This window comes from Drosophila bipectinata, chromosome 3R, assembly GCF_030179905.1.
Source record: "Drosophila bipectinata strain 14024-0381.07 chromosome 3R, DbipHiC1v2, whole genome shotgun sequence".
Taxonomy (NCBI): Eukaryota; Metazoa; Arthropoda; class Insecta; order Diptera; family Drosophilidae; genus Drosophila; species Drosophila bipectinata.
This window is the reverse complement of record NC_091739.1, coordinates 28,230,015-28,248,443: the sequence shown is the minus strand read 5'-3', so window position 1 is coordinate 28,248,443 and position 18,429 is coordinate 28,230,015. Positions and strand designations below refer to the sequence as shown.

Below are 18,429 nucleotides of genomic sequence, written 5' to 3'. Positions count from 1 at the left end.
TGACTGAAAGCCAAATGGGGTTAACCTGGTTGGGCCAACGCGTTCGAAATCCGGCCACGTCTGTTCTGTTTGGCATTGAAAATAAAAAACTACAATTAGACATTACACATATTGTGGAAGTGGCTTAAATATGCGTATTTATTGAATGAGATTTTTAAAGATGAATCAGTAGGATGATAATTACCAGATTTGTACATAAATACGCTGTCTTGGATAAATACTGGATTTCATAACACTTTTGTTCAAGTTTAAATTGGTCGAGGAACTCTTAAAAACTGTTTAGTGATGATTAGCGTCTTTAATTTAAAATTCAAACTTCATTTTCACTTGTGATTTAGTGTCGGAGAGAGTACCACAAATCTATAGTAAAGATATGCCCTATTACAAAGTTTTTTAAGCCTAAAACCTGATTGCCAATTCTTACCTGTAATGCCTGTTGAAATAGTATGTGCCCTAATTACGCAATTTTCTTTTTCTCTCTTCCAGCACTTACTTCCGGCAATTTTGTGCCATAAAATGTTTGCCACCAATATCCGCCGCTTGCTTGCCACTGACATTGACGTTGCCGCTAGCCCTACTGAGCCCTGAGCTCCTTTGGCAGCTCTTGCTCTCTAGCAGCTGCTCACCGATTTTATTTCCGGTTGTGCCGTTTCCGCCATTTTACATTTGCAATTCGAATTGGCGCGGTAGGACTTTTCGAGTCCTTTTTGGTTTATTTTTCCGTTGCATATGCGTGGGCTAATTAGCATGCGGCGGCATTTCCAGCAACATCGACAGCAACTGCAACAGAAATTGCAGCATCAAAACGACAAGTAGAGAACATACAATAGGAATAATAACCCGGAATGGAAGAGGATGTGTATGCATCGATAGGTTCCTACAACGACAGCAGCGGTGGCGACGGCAGCTGGGGCAGTTCGGAGCAGCTGCTCTTATGGGACGCGGGCCCAGAGGATGAGCGGTCAATCGGAAATAGCAGCCATCAGCATAATCAACTGTTTCCAAGGGGTGAAGTGGTAAGAGAAGAGGGAGTAGGAGGAGGCATCACAGGAATAGGATGGAATGTAAGCAATGCCACAGGGTCATGGCCCACCGATGATCCTTTCGAGGCGAACAACTACTGGGCCTTGTTGGCCCTCGTCCTGGTTCTGGGAACAGCGGCTGGCAACATCCTTGTCTGCCTGGCCATCGCCTGGGAGCGCCGATTGCAGAATGTGACCAACTACTTCCTCATGTCCCTGGCCATCACGGATCTGATGGTTGCTGTTCTGGTCATGCCGTTGGGCATCCTTACGCTGGTGAAAGGTGAGTCGATTCAGTGCACACTCTCAGCTTCATTCAAAGTCCTTAGCCAAGGAATTTTCTCCTTCGCTTCTATTGTTAACCCAAAAACGAAGAAAAAACTATCCCGGTCAGAGAGCGCTTCAGTAACTTTCAGTGGGGCTCTTGCTAATCTTGGCTGTGAAAGTTTTTTCTAGTGATTACATAATTTACTCTAATGAAAATTTGTCTTGGGGAAAAAATTGTGGAAAATTTAAATTAATTGCAATGTTGGCAAAAAAAAGGCGGGAAAAAAATGGATAATTGCATCATCATAAATTAGCTCGACCATTAAAAATTAGTTTGCTTAGGGTCCTAAAAATTGTGTTGACTTTATTTTATAATTTTCTAAGCATACGCCTTTTTAAACTTAAGAAATATCCTTTTTTGTCTTTAAATTATTAAAGCATTAGAAGATTAAATTGCTTTTTCTGTGTGAACCCGTCATGTGAAAGCGTGTAATATCTAAGCCAGTGCCGCGAACGTGAGACACAAGGACACACATTGCAGGACCTCGCTGTGCCGTGTCGCTGACACGGGTCGCATTTAATGAGGCTGCTGTTACTGCGGATGCTGGCGGGGCGATTGCATTATGTCTGAGATATTTCGATCAAAGCAAGGAAAACGTAAGCCAGGATAGAGAAATTGAATCGAGCAAGGAGCCGCGCGGCCTTAAGGAGACTGCGGGGGAGGACACCAGTCAGACAATTTAATAAGCGCGCCGCCTTTGTTGCCTAGATATGGTCGAGGTGCTGGCAGGGACAAGCCCCAAGAAACAATGCCAGAAAGATGCCAGCAACGGAAGTGTTGCAGCTTTGCCAGGCAGTGGAGCAAGTGCAGCATAAAAATTGCATTAGGAGCGCCAAACGAAATTCACTTTGACTTGGTCCTTCTGCCAGGGCAACATCTGCCATTGCAGGTTTTGTAGCCCAGATTCGTCCTGAAATAAAAAAAAAAACCCTAGATTTTCATAATACTCTTTTATTTAAGTTCTTCTCTTGAGAATTATAAGCAGAATATAATAAAATATATAACCTTTTTTCAAAAAAGCATTACCTATTCAAATAATAAAACTCCATAATAAGAAATTTAATTTCTGCAAATGTATGCTCCTTTTATAGCCAACCCAAGGTCCTGCAGAGCTGCAGGGATTTCAGTGCATTTCACCTGCAGCAGCAGGTGCGTTGTTGACAGTTTTGTTTGTGCGCTTTGGGAGCCATTACAAACGCAAACACAAATACAAACACAAACACCTTCTCCAACGCTTACAAAGGAGGCATCCTTCTTGGCAATGCCACTGTAAAAGTGAGCAACGAAAGGATACCAAATGGCTGCCTGTTATATCAAGTGTGAAAAGTATTTCATGCGGCACAGGCGGCGCAGACGGCGCTGGCACGTTTGCCAGGACGAAATCGGGATCTGGCTTCTGTCAAGAGCTTTTAGCAGATCCTGAAAGACGGATGCAGCCGAGTCTAAATCTCCAGCACAAGCCAGAGGCTTCAGATCCCAAGGATTAAGCACTCACAAAGCGAAAGCAACACTCTTCCTTTTAACAACCGTCGTTCTGACAGAAGTTCCTTGATATGAATAAGCCCTGCAGTATATTAATTGCATTGAATGTACGTACTTTTTACACTCTTTCAATAGCTGAGCTGTGTTTTTTGGCTTTTTATGGGTAAAATGAGGCAATTCGTCCCTCCCATGGCTTACAGGGCGTATACGTAATGTGTTGGTTGCGAGTAAAAGTAGTTTGTTATTTCAATTTAATGTGATTATTTTGCAATTATCTGAAAGTCAAAGTAAAAAGAGAACTCGCATTTGTTATGTATATTAAAAAGTGCCTTCAAACATAATATTTACATGTAATTAAAGCAATCAAAGGTGATGACATTAAAATAAAGTACCTTTAAGCTCGTAAATAAAATATTCTGGCTGGTAAATTGAAATGTTAAGCACTTGTTTGTACACAATTTTCTGCATTGCTGATAGCAAGAGTCCTTATATCGTTTTTTACCCTTGGCTGGTTAACCCAACGATAAATTTTAATGGGCGAAACTTTCCAATTGATAGGCCAATCGGTCGGCAACCACATGACTGACCACATTGCCAATTTAATTACAAGCTCGGGGACACACCTTCTCGGAGGTGGCCGATACAGTGTTTCGCAGTCGTGGGGCGAATGCGTGAATTATGATTACGTAATTACAATGTAATTAATGCATAATTAATTTCATTTTAAAATCTGCATAAAATGCCAGTTAATTAATAGCAGTAAACGCAATTACTGCATTGCTGCCATCAAAAGCCAGTAGAAAAGCCTGCGCGAATGAAAATTGAATTACAACATGCCCGTCAATGGCTGTGAATATTTAAGTGAGCTCGAAAGGAACGAAAAATGTTTGCGACTTAATAAATTATAACCGACGGGACGTCCAATGATAAATAAGAGGACAGCCGCAAATATAAAACAAAAATGTGAAAAAACACGAGAAGCCGGTCAAAAAGCCCTCCAGCAAAGAAGCAACAAAATTAATTGAGCGCAAATTGGTGAAGCTGCGATTTACATTACCAACGACACAACAACAAAAACGGCCAAAAAATACACAAAAATAAAAATAAATAAAAACCGAAATGGGAGGAGACACAGATATTTTACAGTGCAAAAAACTGTGATGGGGCGGCGGGGCAGAAAATGTTTAAAGTGGGACTCCAAATAGCTGGGATTAGGCGGGTTGGGGGAACCTAGACAGCGCGTGGCTTACCCCACGAAAATGTCCTGAAACAATGGCAGGAGGGTTGGGAACAAATTTATCATTCTACTGATGTTGTTGGTTTTTGTGCTGTTGTTGTCAAAAAGCATTTTAAGCGCTTAAGCTAGAGCATAAGCTGCGACACGCACAACAGAACACTGAGAGATAAACTTCAGTCATATATTGTAGATGTATGATTTCAGGGCATTGCGTTTTCTTAGAAATCTTAGATTGGCCAGTTTGATTTTAAAAGCCTTTCTCTCAGGGTTATTGATTTTTAAAGACTAGAATATTTCTCCAAGTGTCTTGAATTCTCGACACGAGGCAGTTTTTAGAAAACCCAATGTTTCTCCAAAGAGAAACCAGAGAACTTCATTGAAAAACATAAACCTTCAAAATTCCCTTTCATAAAATTAATTCACAAACTGTCATCAATTGAAGAAAATCAATTTTGATATTTTAATATTCAGCAAGCTGTCTAAATTATAATTTCTTTCTAGTCGAAGGAAAAAGGGCGGTATCAGGGAAGTATCACAGTCGAAAACAGAAATGGGAACGGTTCGTTTGGCAATCAGATTCGTTCATTTCATAGATAAACGAGCCGCAATGAGCCAATGCCAGAGTTAAAGCCAAAGTTGGATAAACTTTTTCCCCTCGGCGCCATGCCGGCCCATGCCTCATTTCGGCCAGGCCCAGACTCATGGCCCGTTAGTTGGCTTTATCATAAATCTTTAAGCTACCTGGGAAGCAGTGGGTGGGTGGAGACCGGGGCAGGATCAGAGGGCTGGGGAATTGACATGTCTACGCATAGCAAATGGCAGGCACAAAATGGCAGCTGTCGGCCGGCTCAGAGCAGCCAATTAATTTTTGGTCAGCTCCCCAGAAGACGCCATTTCTCTCACTTACACTTTTCGGCTAGGATCGGCTGCGTAATGAAGTCCTGGCCCTGGTTTTTGTGTTTAAAGCACCGTTATGGAGTGTGCCACGTAGGTGAACTGGGGCGTGGCTGAAGAACCCTTTTGGCAATCAGTGCGGAATTTGTTTTGTTTTTGCGGTCAGCCGGAGTTAAGAGCTTTTCCGGGTGCGGGGATGTAGGGTCTGGGGATATACGGATATGGGTGATGAAGGATGCGAAGGCAGGAGCAGGGCCGAGACCAGGAGCAGCTGTTTGACGCCCGCACATCCATCAAGTTGTCATGGAGAGGAGTCACCAACTCACATGCCAAATTCCAGTACAATATACACTGAGAATATAGTTTTTAAAAAAGCTAAGTGATATATTTTTATGACTTTAGAAAAACGTTAAATAGCTTTTATGGATTTCTTTAAAAGTTAAGTTCCTCAAGGTCATCCTGCTATTTTTCTTTCAGTGTTTGACCATCTATCCAGTAGCCTGAGCGTGTGTGTGCAGCTATGTGTGAAAAGTCAGGAGATCTCTCGCGTCGCTGCACTTTCCTGGGAAGGCTTTAGTTTTAGTTTCAGTTTCAGTCTCAGTTTTAGTCTCAGTTTTAGTTCCTCCTTTCGTTTTTCCGTTCAGGATCTTAAAGTCCTCGTCCTTTCGGCTGGCGCCATATGGACGCGAGTTCGCGGAGGACGAGTGGCGGCCGCCGACGCTCGCCTCTGCTCATTACTTATGCAAAGTCCTTTTTAGCTGTTAAGTGTTTTGTGTCTACTTACAAATGTAGCTGTAAATCAAGCGGAAGTCGTTTTGGTGGGGCCTGGCCCAAGGGGCGACTGAAGGAGGTGGGTCCCAGAAAAGGGCACAATTGACTGCACGGGTTGCGGAGGCATTAAATTTTTCATTTACTTTTTTTTTGTATTATGTGCGTTTACTATTTCCGTAGTTGGTGCGCACGAAAGTACAGGACTTTATGGGGTCACCCCGCCGAATGGCGGAACACTTTATAGGTCGGCAAGCATATATGGAAATCTTTCCTCAGAAAATTGATTATACTGCCTTGTGCCCGGATAAAGGGTTTGGTGAGTCCATTAGGGGTCTGAGCCAGCCCATTTGTTTCGATGATTTACATTTAGCTCCCTAAAGCCTCTAAAAAGGCAGGACTGAGGCTTGAATGCAGTAATAGTTTCTTCAACGGATATGGACACTTCAAAGGATATCGTTTAGGTGGGAAATATTTTAAACAACTTAAGGAATCTTTCAGCCTTTGTTTACTAAAAAAATAAATCAATATAGTCCTAAACTTAAACTTGACATTTATAAATATTTTATAAACCTTGTGAGCAACCACAACAAATCAATAAAAATCAAGGCAATTAATTGGCCAAGCCAACCCATTGCAATTCATTCAAAATAAGCACTTACCAGACTTTTCCATTCCTGCTGACAGCGACAATTGCTAAATTGCACTTTGTATGATTAATTGAATGGCCACCGCACCATGCTGCTCCATTGCTCCACTGCACCCTTGCAGGACTTGCTGGGGCATCGAAAGGATAAAACCAAAACAGAACTGGGCACCAGAAGCAAGACGAAAAGAAATGCTAAAAGCCATTACTCTAATAATATTTGACTTGAATCGATAACTTGACTAAATTGCAAATAGCTTTCGGTTGCACCTGCATAGAAGGGAGAGAGAGGAAGCAGGACTCGGAACCAACAGGGACATTCACACACTGACAAAGGATAAACAGCTGGCAGACAGGGTAGAGTGGAAAATAAACACAGCCAGTACAACGGTGAGACAAGTCAAGGTAGTCGTCGAAGCCCTCGGGCCGTGGATGAGGAAGTGTAACCGGGTAGCGACCAAGCCAAGACCAAGACCAAGGCCCAGACCCAGAACCAGGACAAGAACGAGAGACTCTCAAAGGACTGCCTTGACAGTCAATGCCAAAACAATTGAGGTTAGGCCGGGTCAGGCGGACTGGTTCTCGGGAAACAGACGTGTGCTCGAGGAGCACGTATTTACCTTTGTGGCAGTCGCCTCGAGACCAGACCAAGCGACCCAGGACTTGAGACTAGATGGAAGAGCAAGCAGGACGAAGCCAGGTCGTCATAAATAAATTGTGCAACCGCAGGACTTACTTGGAAAAATGACAAAATTTCCTTATTTTGATGTGTGATTATAGTAATTCTAGTCAAATTTTTATAATAAATTAGAATTACCATTAAAAAGAATCCCCAATTAATTAAATACTACCATTTCAAGTAAAAAACATTTTTGGTAGTTTTCAAAGTTTTCACTGTAAAAGTTTGAACCGCCCATAAATTATTTAAATGAAACCTAAATTCCGTTGTATCCTATAAATAACCTAATTAAGGACATCAAGAATGCGATATCTTATGCAACCCTAGCCTTGAGTTACATGATAGACTATATATTAAGGGAAGGCAGCCGTAATGAGGTTACGGCGGAAGTTTGGAATGCACTTTTGTAAATTGCCTGACAGATGGCTGTTGTTCCTTTTCGGTTCCTTTTTAATATGTGAGTGAGTGTGCCTGCCTGTGTGTGTTTGTCATGACTTGGAAATGAATTGTGGCCCAGTGCAAGGACTCGGCAATTACTCATTGATCAATTGTTTGGCTGCGCGCCTGTCTGAGAGAAAGCTGCAGTGGAACGAACGCCCACCTCCGGTGACATTTTCTTGTGCATTATTTTTACTTGAATGGCAGATGCTAATGGATTAAGAAATGCATTTTTTATGGTCGTCAACCCGTCAGTTAAACATTTAATTCCGCTGTGCCAGGGACCATTGTTATGGAATATCCTTGGCGCACCGTGCACTGCTTTAAGTGGCCGCCGCAACTTCATTTCGGCGCTCGTGGGGCAAAGCGCAAAGTAAGTGGCATGTAATTTATGTGCCCGCTCCGCTGACAGTGCAAAGAGTGCGAAAATTGCCGCAAGTCAGAGAGCCCAACTGCAGTGGCGCCATGCTTTCTTTTTCTTTTTACTTTTCTAGTTTTCTTTTCACGTTGTGCCAGTGCTAAGGAAAAAGGACCTGAATGGTGCGCTCGGGTGTCCTTTTGTGGCGTTTGCTTATTCTGCGGCGGTGGCTTAAAGCTTTTGACTAGGACTTTTGAATGCAAGCCAGGCACTAAGTATTTATTTAATTAGGAAGTCAGAGAAGTCGTTCTGCAGTTGGCAAAGCCTCGGAAAATCTATCGCACTGCGGGATTTCCATCTCATCATCGGCCCACTTCATTTATCAGGCTTTGACAGTGACAGCGGCCGTCCAAGTTTGCATCCAGTTTTGGAAGTCCTTTTTTCTGGCAGGATAGGGATTTGATTAACGAGGCGTGGCTTCAGACACCGGACTGGACTAGTTAGCCCGGCCACATTCAAATCCTGGCAAAGCAACAACTGTTGAGCGACGGCAATGCGGAATTGTCAAGTCATATTTCATTTTTGGTCAACGCCCACTTCCGACAAATTCAAATGAAACATCATATCCCATTTGTATCTCGTCCTCTTGGTGATACAAGGGTTCTTTTTTCGGAGGGTGGGGGGCAGGAGGAGTGAGCTTTGGGTCGAGTGTCAGGTGGCGGGCGGCCAAGTGGCAGGCAGCGGCGCATTTGCGTGACAGGCGAGTTCCTGTCCGCCTACTTCAAGTTGTCTGTCAACAGACGGAGTGACCTTGCCGCCAATACACAGGAATAAATATTTCAAATTGGGTAAAGGGGTTACCAAATTGTAAATCCCTTAATACCATAGACTGAAAATAATGAAACCTAAGACCATAGGTTTTCTGTTGCCAATTTTGGATGACATTTCTCTCCGTGCATCCCCAATGGCAGACAAACTCAAACACAGTTGAGCGCACTTAAGCGTCGAAAGCCCAATACTCGTCGCTGCACGTGCTCGCCTTTGACAACGCGGCGTATGCGTAATGCGTAATGCGGCCTAAGAATCCAAGAATCCCGGCCCACCGGTACTCTTCTATTGCTTGGCACGTGAGTTATTAATAATTATAGACAACCAAGCAACCAAAAATTATAACATTAAGACCGAATGGCATGCCAGGCACGTTCCGGCTTCCTTAACTGCGCCTGCGGCTCGAATAATTCGAAAAATACAGCAAACAGGACCTAGAAGACTGAGTTCAGAAGACAGAGGTTTTTGGATTACCGCTTATACATATTTAACGGTCGCGACCGCCACACGACGTGACGTGCCCCAAATTGGAATTATTGCCATCATGTCACTCGATTAGTGGCGTTAAATTGCCAAAGCTACCCCTCATTCCTGGGAAAATCATTTGCATCTACTTTGATACGCCAGCCTCCTCAGGGCTTCTTATTTTGTTTTATTCTTCTTTTTTTAGATTTTCTTTTGCAGGGGGATGGTCCTTGCTATCATTTAATATCCTGTCACTTGGAAACTGTCTGGACAGGTCAGAAAAAGCAAGTGGTGGGACATTTATATTATACATCTTCTTTTGTTGGCCCCAAGTTGGAGGGATATTTGTTTACAAAAGTTTTTAAATAGTTCAGAGAAAGCTAAAAATACCGGAGGGCTCTTGGCTATTGTCTATTTTAAAGGTGGAAGCTTTTAAGTTTTGCTTTGCACCTTTAAACATCCTTAAGATTAGGGCAGAAATGTAATTGAAGTACCACGAGCAAAGGTAAATATTTTCTGAGAAATAATTTCATAATAATTTGTCAAGAACACAACCCTCTCTGCACATATTTTGTATAATTAATGCAATTATATTCACTTGAGAGTTTTCCTGAGAAGAATACCAAGGCGGATTGAATTTACACACAGGTCCTTGCTTAATTATTTTTGTGCAGTCGCAAACAACAACTTGTGTGCCTCAATGCCAAAATCACAAAATGGGCCTGGTGTATATTCAATTTCCATATGTTTGTTATTTTCTTCAGTGGCCGAAAATTGCATTTCGACAAAAGCTCGAGAAATGCTGGTTTAATTAAATTCACAGAGCCCATACACAGTTCTCTACCATTTGATATGCATATCGTTCGACACATTCCTGATTTCTTGCCTCGGAGACTGGCAGACTTTCATTAAAATTGTAGCACAAGCAACTTTACAAATAAACACACCATCCTCGCCAGGACTCTATGGCTGCAGGGATGCTTTCACTTTGAGTGCCTGGCATATAAAATCATGAATACATTTTTTATTTCATATATTTCCCTAACTGGCCATGTCAGCACTTTGTGGGTACTAGGAGTGTGTCCTTTTACAAAATTTTAATTTTGTTAGCTCACAGGACATGTGTGCTGGCCAAGCAAATATTGAAATTGACACGTGCCGGATGTCTGACAAACATTATTCCTGTGAGAAAGCAATTACATTCTCTATGATATCCTTGTAGCCATTACAATATTAGCCCACCACATCCTCCAGGCCCATTAAATATAGAGAGGCATTAGGGGATTTTACAAATGTTCCCCAGACTCACAGGCCAAAAGGTCATAGTATTTTTAGAACAATGTTTCGAATTTATAATCTCAAATCGAATTTATAAAGCTGTTGTGGCAAAGTCGGGACAAATTATGCATAAATCTCAATATAATTGACATTGAAAGACAAACTTTGGCTACTTTGCGGAGAAATTTTACGAGACTATTTTTACCATTTTTCCATTCTACGAAGGCAAAGTCTTTTGGTCTTGGCCATGCTATTATAGCCAAGTCAAGACCAGGACTCTGCACGAACAGTTGCGAAAACTTCGACGACACCGAATGAAAGGATGATGCTTTTCACTCTCAAAAAAAGGACTTCACCTACGAAGCTTGGCGAGTGTGTATTTGTTCGTGTATTTCATTGTGAAAATTATGCGAAAAGTTTTGTGTTTGGCCTGAAAACGACGCCTGAAAGTATATTAAATTTAGCACTGCACTTGCCATTTTCCGGGTTGCACTTCGGGACTCGGAAAATCTCGGCCACAAAAGCCTCTAAAATAGCTCAAAAGCATTTTGTGGCTTGGCTTTCCGGCCCGGGACGAGTGTCCATTGGGAACTGTTTTGCGGTCGTTCAGCCCCCCTCCTGAAAAGTTCTGGACTTGAAATGGATTTGAACTTTCGTCTTAAAAGTACACAGTAGAATAAAAGTACCCCCATTGCATAATACCTTTGGCTTATTTAATTAGGTCGAAAGAATAGCGTACATGTGGCAACATATGCCCGGGAAATACTTGTCAGTGGATTGTGCGGTTGTCGCATAAATGTCTCAAAAATATGCTCATGTGTGCGGTCGAAAAAAACAAAACCATAAAGATGAAATATGTGTGTCAGGACCAGGCAAGGCTCACATGCTAAATTCGTCCCGACGACAGCTTGTAATTTCATTTTATTATGCCCGAAAAAAAGGACGTCCCGGGTATCTCGTGTGCTCCGCCAACGAGGCGAACCTTTTATATCCGCAAAGAGAGAGAAAAGTTTGTAATATCTTCTGCTGTTCCGGTTGTCTCAACAAATTGGCAAGAAAATATACTAAATAAACTGCCTTGTCCTTCAGGCCGCCTCATATTGATTGCATGGCTAATGACCTTGAAAGTGATATGGGATCGAGCTCCGGTTGTCGGTTCATGGGGGCCTTCTATTGGGATTGGGGTTCCTTATTGTTTTGGGGTTTGTTTTGGCAAAGTTTCATCATAATTTGATTGAAAACAGTTTGATGACCCCCCGAAAACAAAATACTTTTCCAGGTTTCGGGTTTAAAGTTATTAAAGGAAAATATTAAATATTTTGAAGGAAATACTTTATACTCCCGTCTTATTGCTTGAAAAGGTTTCAAAGTAGTTTAAGTTTTGGTTCATTTACTATTTAAAACTTACCGAACTCTTTTCCTCTGGGATTGATTTTCTTCAGTTTCCCTGTTGAGAAACTTAGTGTTGCATGAGTTGTAAGAGTTCCTCCTGGCAAAGCAAATAATAGATGCTATTTTCAAACTGAAACTGAAAATGAAATGCTGAGTGGCCGTATCGATAACTTTTTGTTTTTTTCAAGGGCGATTGAGGGGGCTAAGACGGTGGGGGCGTGGCAGTTATGTTCAGTTGCAATAACTTTGCAATGTAAGGAAACAAAGGTATTACAAGTGCTTTGTAATCTATTTGAAAAGTTTTCCCGGAGCAGGAAAACTCACGCTACCAGGGGTACACAAACGGGAATAATAAAGCAGAATACCGGGCCAAAAGAAGGGCAGAAGGGGAGCCAAGAGCCAGGACTAAAGAGTCTGGAAGAAAAACTCTCGTAATAGACAAACAATGAGTATAATGAAACGTTAAAGCGCGTGTAATGACGCAACGGAAGAGGAGCAATTTACGTAAGCTTCTGGTTGAAACAGAAAGCGAGTTGGTAGTTTAATGAATGCCAAGAATAGAGCGCTCAGCGTAATGACGACGACTATGTCGGTGTCGGGGGGATGTGAAGAGATTTAACGAAATCGAAGCAGTCGCCACTTTATATGCCACATTAGAGCAATGTCAATAGCAGGAGCAAAAGTTGCCACCGGAAGACAACGGAAGGAAGTCGGGGGCAGACACTTCTCTGTTCACCTTTTCCCCATTCTCGGGTTCTCGGATTTTCACGTCAAGCGAAGCGTAAACAATACCAAAATAAAGCTGTATAAATACATATATAGGGAAAAAAAAGGAAATTTCAGGGTGTGATGAAAAGAAATGAAATCGAGGAGGGTCCAAGTAGCATTTGGTGAGACATTAAGAGTCAAAACAATTATAAGAAAGTTAATAAACGAAAATGGGATAAGAATCAATCGAGTATTTATTATATTCTAAAGGGTTTTATAGAAGAAAACAGTCAAAGTACTTATCTATATATGTATGTCCATCAAAATATTAAAAGAGCTTCAATTTAATTACCATAGAGTTTTCTTAGAAAAGTAAAGAAAATAAAACCACACAAAACCTAAACCAATAGAATAAAGATTTATATTTTTTAAATTTAGTGAAGAATATGATACTAAAATCTGTACTCCCTCAACTTTAACAGATATTTTTATCAACAAAAAATACTACCGTCTCAATAATAAATATTTAATACAGAACTCCTTTCAAATATAAAATAATGGACCTACTTTAAACTTGTTGAAAATTTAATTGAATTCCGTGCCTTTTTCCTTATCTGTCTGAGCTCACCATACGATTCTCAAGATAAACAACATCGCTGCTGTGAGGAGGAAAGGACTCCAAAGGACATGCGAACCTACCTTCCGACATAAATGTATGAAAATTTCGTTGGTGTTTCGCTTTTCGTAGCCCAGCTAAGCTGGCAGCTGTCAATGGCGCGAGTCCTGGGAAAAAGGAAAAGCGCTGAAGGTTTGCTTAGTTAGATGGAGAAAAGTTAAAGTCTGTACTGAGTTTCTTGAGCATATGGATAAACACTAGCTTCATCCTGAGATACTTATAAGCACGAAGGAGACAAAGTTTTTCGTGAAAAATTTTTTGATAAAAAGTTTAGACAGCTCAAATGAGTCTCTAGTTGCAAAATTTTTACCAAAAAATTACTTTTGAAGTACAAGCACTTCAAATGTGTCTTTCAAAAAAAAAGTATTTACATGACAATGCTCAAAGGATTCATTTGCAAAATTTAAATGCAAATGAATGCAAAAAATCATTGCAAATGAGACAAATGCATTCTCAGTCATCGGTTTTCTACCATTTTCGAATTATTCTTCATGACACCTGAGTTCGGCTACCTGCCAGCTGGCAGACATCAAAGGCGCATCAGGACATTAGGACGTCAGGAATTTCTCGGCTTTTTTAAAATAAAAGTGTCAGCGACACTACAGAAATGCCCAACAAAGGAAAGGCCAAAGCCAAAGCCAACGGCATGTCCCAAGCACCTGGAGGTAGTTGTCAGGAAGGACATAGAGCTTGTGGGTCACACGGAAGCTATAGCCAAAGCCATTTGCATTATTGCCAGGCAAACCAGCCCACCACCAGCACCTGGCGTGGATGGATCTTTGTGAATGTCGAGAACTTGAAACGAAATCAAAAGTCAAAGGACAAGGGGCAAGAGGCGAAAGGAAAACCTGCAAACCTGAAAATGAAGATGCCTCCTGTCAGGGCAAATTGCGTAAGGAAAATGATTTAGCCGAGGCTGATAAGAAGGTCGTGAGCCACCCGTAAACGAGCCACCCCAGAAACCTAGCTGGTAGCCACCCACTCGTCCTGGGGGGGTAACCTCGATTCAGTGAACAGCTTTCGATTTCCGTTCAAGATCCCGAGCTAGATGGCCCTAGCTTGTGGGCAATAAGCGAGCAAATGCGTTTATGGCACATCGATAGAAATCGAAAGGCCATTAAATAGTTTACTTTATGCATGGCAGGCTGTTTTTTGCCCTACGGTTATTTACTCCCCGAGTCCCCACACTCATCAGGCGATTATGAACCCGTCAAAACGGATAGACCAAGTTAACATCAACACCAATAACTGCCCTGGAAACTTTTCTTTCTTTTCTCTTTCTTTCTTCTGTTTTTTTTTTTTTGCTTAAACCACAACTATTCTCGATAGATGGTTAGGTGTGCGTGTGTGTGTTAGCCATGCACGTAGGCACCACATGTTCCGCTCCGAGTTCCTTGAAATGTCCTGGCCAGCAAGTTGTGCGGAAGTGTCTATCATATGCATGTTAATAGCTTCCCTCCTGAAGGACTTCTTTAAACGCAAAGTGCTGAAAGAAAGTGGAAGTGGATTACAAAGTGTGTTATTTTAGCTTGCACTCACAGGTAATAGAAAAGTAATCACTGGGTTTCAGTCCTCAGATGCAAAAGAATAGATGGGTAACAAAATCTGAAAAGAAAACTTTTGCATTTAAAAGAGTAATGAAATATCAATAGCTTTACCATAATTTAAGATTAAATAATGAATTTTAAACTGCTAAATGCAATTTCGCATTTCAACAGAAGTCCCTTGAAACAATCGAAACTCGCAAATCCCATTTTCATTTTGTTTTTATTAAAGAACATGTTGCACCATGTAACTGCAATCCCTTTGCGGATTTTTGCCATGTCCTGCGAGCTGTCAACGCGAATATTTGACCACAGAATGCAAAAACGAAAACATAAACAAATATACACAAAAACAAAAGTTAATAGTTTCGGTTGCAACATTCAGAATGTGGAATAAATTAATACTGTTTCACTTAAAAAAAGTTAACAATTTTTGTGATTGAAACAAAAATAAATTTAAATTTGTTGAAAAAGTTTCGGCTAAAAATAAAATGAAGCCGGCAAACTCTCTTACCCTTTTGAAGAGCATCCTTCCGGAGGAAAAGCAAACCAAAATTCATCTCTCAAGGGTCACAGATTCAAGCACACAAACCGGAATACATGTTCTATATATCCTTATATGAATAAACATATGCATGACCATGCAAATGTGTCAACGGGACGCGCGAAATGCAAATGAAAATGATATGTGTTTACATGCAGACGGGGCTAAAAGTCAAAAACTGTTGTCAGTCAGGACGAAAATAAAAAGCAACACGAAATACCCGGCGGACTAACAACAGTCATCTCTGGCCTCTTTCCAAATGCTCCCCATAAATTTGGATGACAGTCGAGGTGACAACGTGTCAACAAGCGCCGCGGGTGCCTGCCACGCCCCCTTAATCGTACCTCCCACTCACACATCACACACAAGCTCTGCCCCACACAATCTGAATCACATGTGATGAGCTGTAAAGACGCGTGGGATGCCAGCGAAATCGGCCAATTGAGGGGCAAAGCTTAAAGATGTTGGAGCACATAGGCCTTCTTTAAATGATTGATTATTCCACATCATAAGTCAGTACAAATAATATCAGGGAATGTCGACAATAATGCTCCGTTCTGAGGTAGAAAGGTGATTTATTGGCTCGCCTCATTTAATTTTAATCGTTCAATAAATCGCAACAATGTTTTATGGAGCTTGCTAGGAAAATCGAAAAAGGAATTGACGTTGGAATAACCATATCTATATTTTGGTTAAGGTTTTACCGATTTGTCAACGGAATACCGTAAACCATTTGTAGACTTATTCTCAATGACTATTCAAAACAAATTATTTTTTAGATTTTTTGTTAAATTTTCTGGAGGATTCCCTTCAAAAATGGGGAAAGTGGAAGGACATGGATGCATGGAAGGACAACATGGACCACAGCGAAGGCCATATCTTTCCTAAAAGTCGTCTGATTCTAGAAAGAAGATTCTAGAAATGTCTTAAACGATTTGTAGATTGATTCTCCATCAATCTGCATCAAAATCTGGAAACAAATTAATTTAATCTGGAAGGACATGGATGCATGGAAGGACAACATGGACCACAGCGAAGGCCATATCTTTCCTAAAAGTCGTCTGATTCTAGAAAGAAGATTCTAGAAATGTCTTAAACGATTTGTAGATTGATTCTCCATCAATCTGCATCAAAATCTGGAAACAAATTAATTTTTAGATTTTTCGTCAAATTTTCTGGGGGATACCCTTCAAAAATGGCTGAAATGCATGGAAGGACAACATGGCCAACTGCCAAGCCCATAACTTTGTCAAAAGTCGTCTGATTCTGGAAAGGAATGTCTTAAACGATTTGTAGATTGATTCTCTATCAATCTGAATCAAAATCTGGAAACAAATTATTTTTTACAATTTTCGTCAAATTTTCTGGGGGATACCCTTCGAAAACGGCCGAAATGCATGGAAGGACAACATGGACCACAGCGAAGGCTATATCTTTGCCAAAAGTCGTCTGATTCTGGAAAGGAATGTCTTAAACGATTTGTAGATCGATTCTCCATCAATCTGAATCAAAATCTGGAAACAAAATATTTTTTAGATTTTTTGTCAAATTTTCTGGATGACACCCTTCAAAAAAGGCCGAAATGCATGGAAGGACAACATGGACCACAGCGAAGGCTATATCTTTGCCATAAGTCGTCTGATTCTGGAAAGGAATGCCTTAAACGATTTGTAGATTGATTCTCCATCAATCTGCATCAAAATCTGGAAACAAAATATTCAAAAAATCAAAAATCACCCTTCAAAAATGGCCGAAATGCATGGAAGGACAACATGGCCCACAGCGAAGCCCATAACTTTGCCAAAAGTCGTCTGATTCTGGAGAGGAATGTCTTAAACGATTTGTAGATCGATTCTCCATCAATCATAATCAAAATCTGGAAACAAAATATTTTTTAGATTTTTTGTCAAATTTTCTGGATGACACCCTTCAAAAAAGGCCGAAATGCATGGAAGGACAACATGGACCACAGCGAAGGCTATATCTTTGCCAAAAGTCGTCTGATTCTGGGAAGGAATGTCTTAAACGATTTGTAGATTGATTCTCCATCAATCTGCATCAAAATCTCGAAACAAAATATTTTTTAGATTTTTTGTCAAATTTTCTGGGGGACACCCTTCAAAAATGGCCGAAATGCATGGAAGGACAACATGGCCCACAGCGAAGCCCATAACTTTGCCAAAAGTCGTCTGATTCTGGAGAGGAATGTCTTAAACGATTTGTAGATTGATTCTCCATCAATCTGCATCAAAATCTGGAAACAAAATATTTTTTAGATTTTTTGTTAAATTTTCTTGGGGACACCCTTCAAAAATGGCCGAAATGCATGGAAGGACAACATGGCCCACTGCGAAGCCCATAACTTTGCCAAAAGTCGTCTGATTCTGGAGAGGAATGTCTTAAACGATTTGTAGATCGATTCTCCATCAATCATAATCAAAATCTGGAAACAAAATATTTTTTAGATTTTTTGTCAAATTTTCTGGATGACACCCTTCAAAAAAGGCCGAAATGCATGGAAGGACAACATGGACCACAGCGAAGGCTATATCTTTGCCATAAGTCGTCTGATTCTGGAAAGGAATATCTTAAACGATTTGTAGATTGATTCTCCATCAACCTGCATCAAAATCTGGAAACAAAATATTCAAAAAATCAAAAATCACCCTTCAAAAATGGCCGAAATGCATGGAAGGACAACGTGGCCCACAGCGAAGCCCATACATTTGCCAAAAGTCGTCTGATTCTGGAGAGGAATGTCTTAAACGATTTGTAGATTGATTCTCCATCAATCTGCATCAAAATCTGGAAACAAATTATTTTTCATATTTTTAGTCAATTTTTCTTGGGGACACCCTTCAAAAATGGCCGAAATGCATGGAAGGACAACATGGCCCACTGCGAAGCCCATAACTTTGCCAAAAGTCGTCTGATTCTGGAGAGGAATGTCTTAAACGATTTGTAGATCGATTCTCCATCAATCTGCATCAAAATCTGGAAACAAAATATTTTTTAGATTTTTTGTCAAATTTTCTGGATGACACCCTTCAAAAAAGGCCGAAATGCATGGAAGGACAACATGGACCACAGCGAAGGCTATATCTTTGCCAAAAGTCGTCTGATTCTGGGAAGGAATGTCTTA

General features: G+C 40.9%; 1 protein-coding gene across 1 annotated transcript in view; it reads left to right on the top strand.

Annotated features, from left to right (window-relative positions):
* The first annotated feature begins 589 nt into the window (after positions 1–589).
* The window catches only part of 5-HT2B (5-hydroxytryptamine receptor 2B), a 29,787-nt gene continuing 11,947 nt past the window's right edge, over positions 590–18,429 (top strand). The window contains 1 exon segment of the mRNA XM_043211920.2: positions 590–1,305. Coding sequence (XP_043067855.1) covers positions 846–1,305 — 460 coding nt within the window. The 5' untranslated portion in view covers positions 590–845.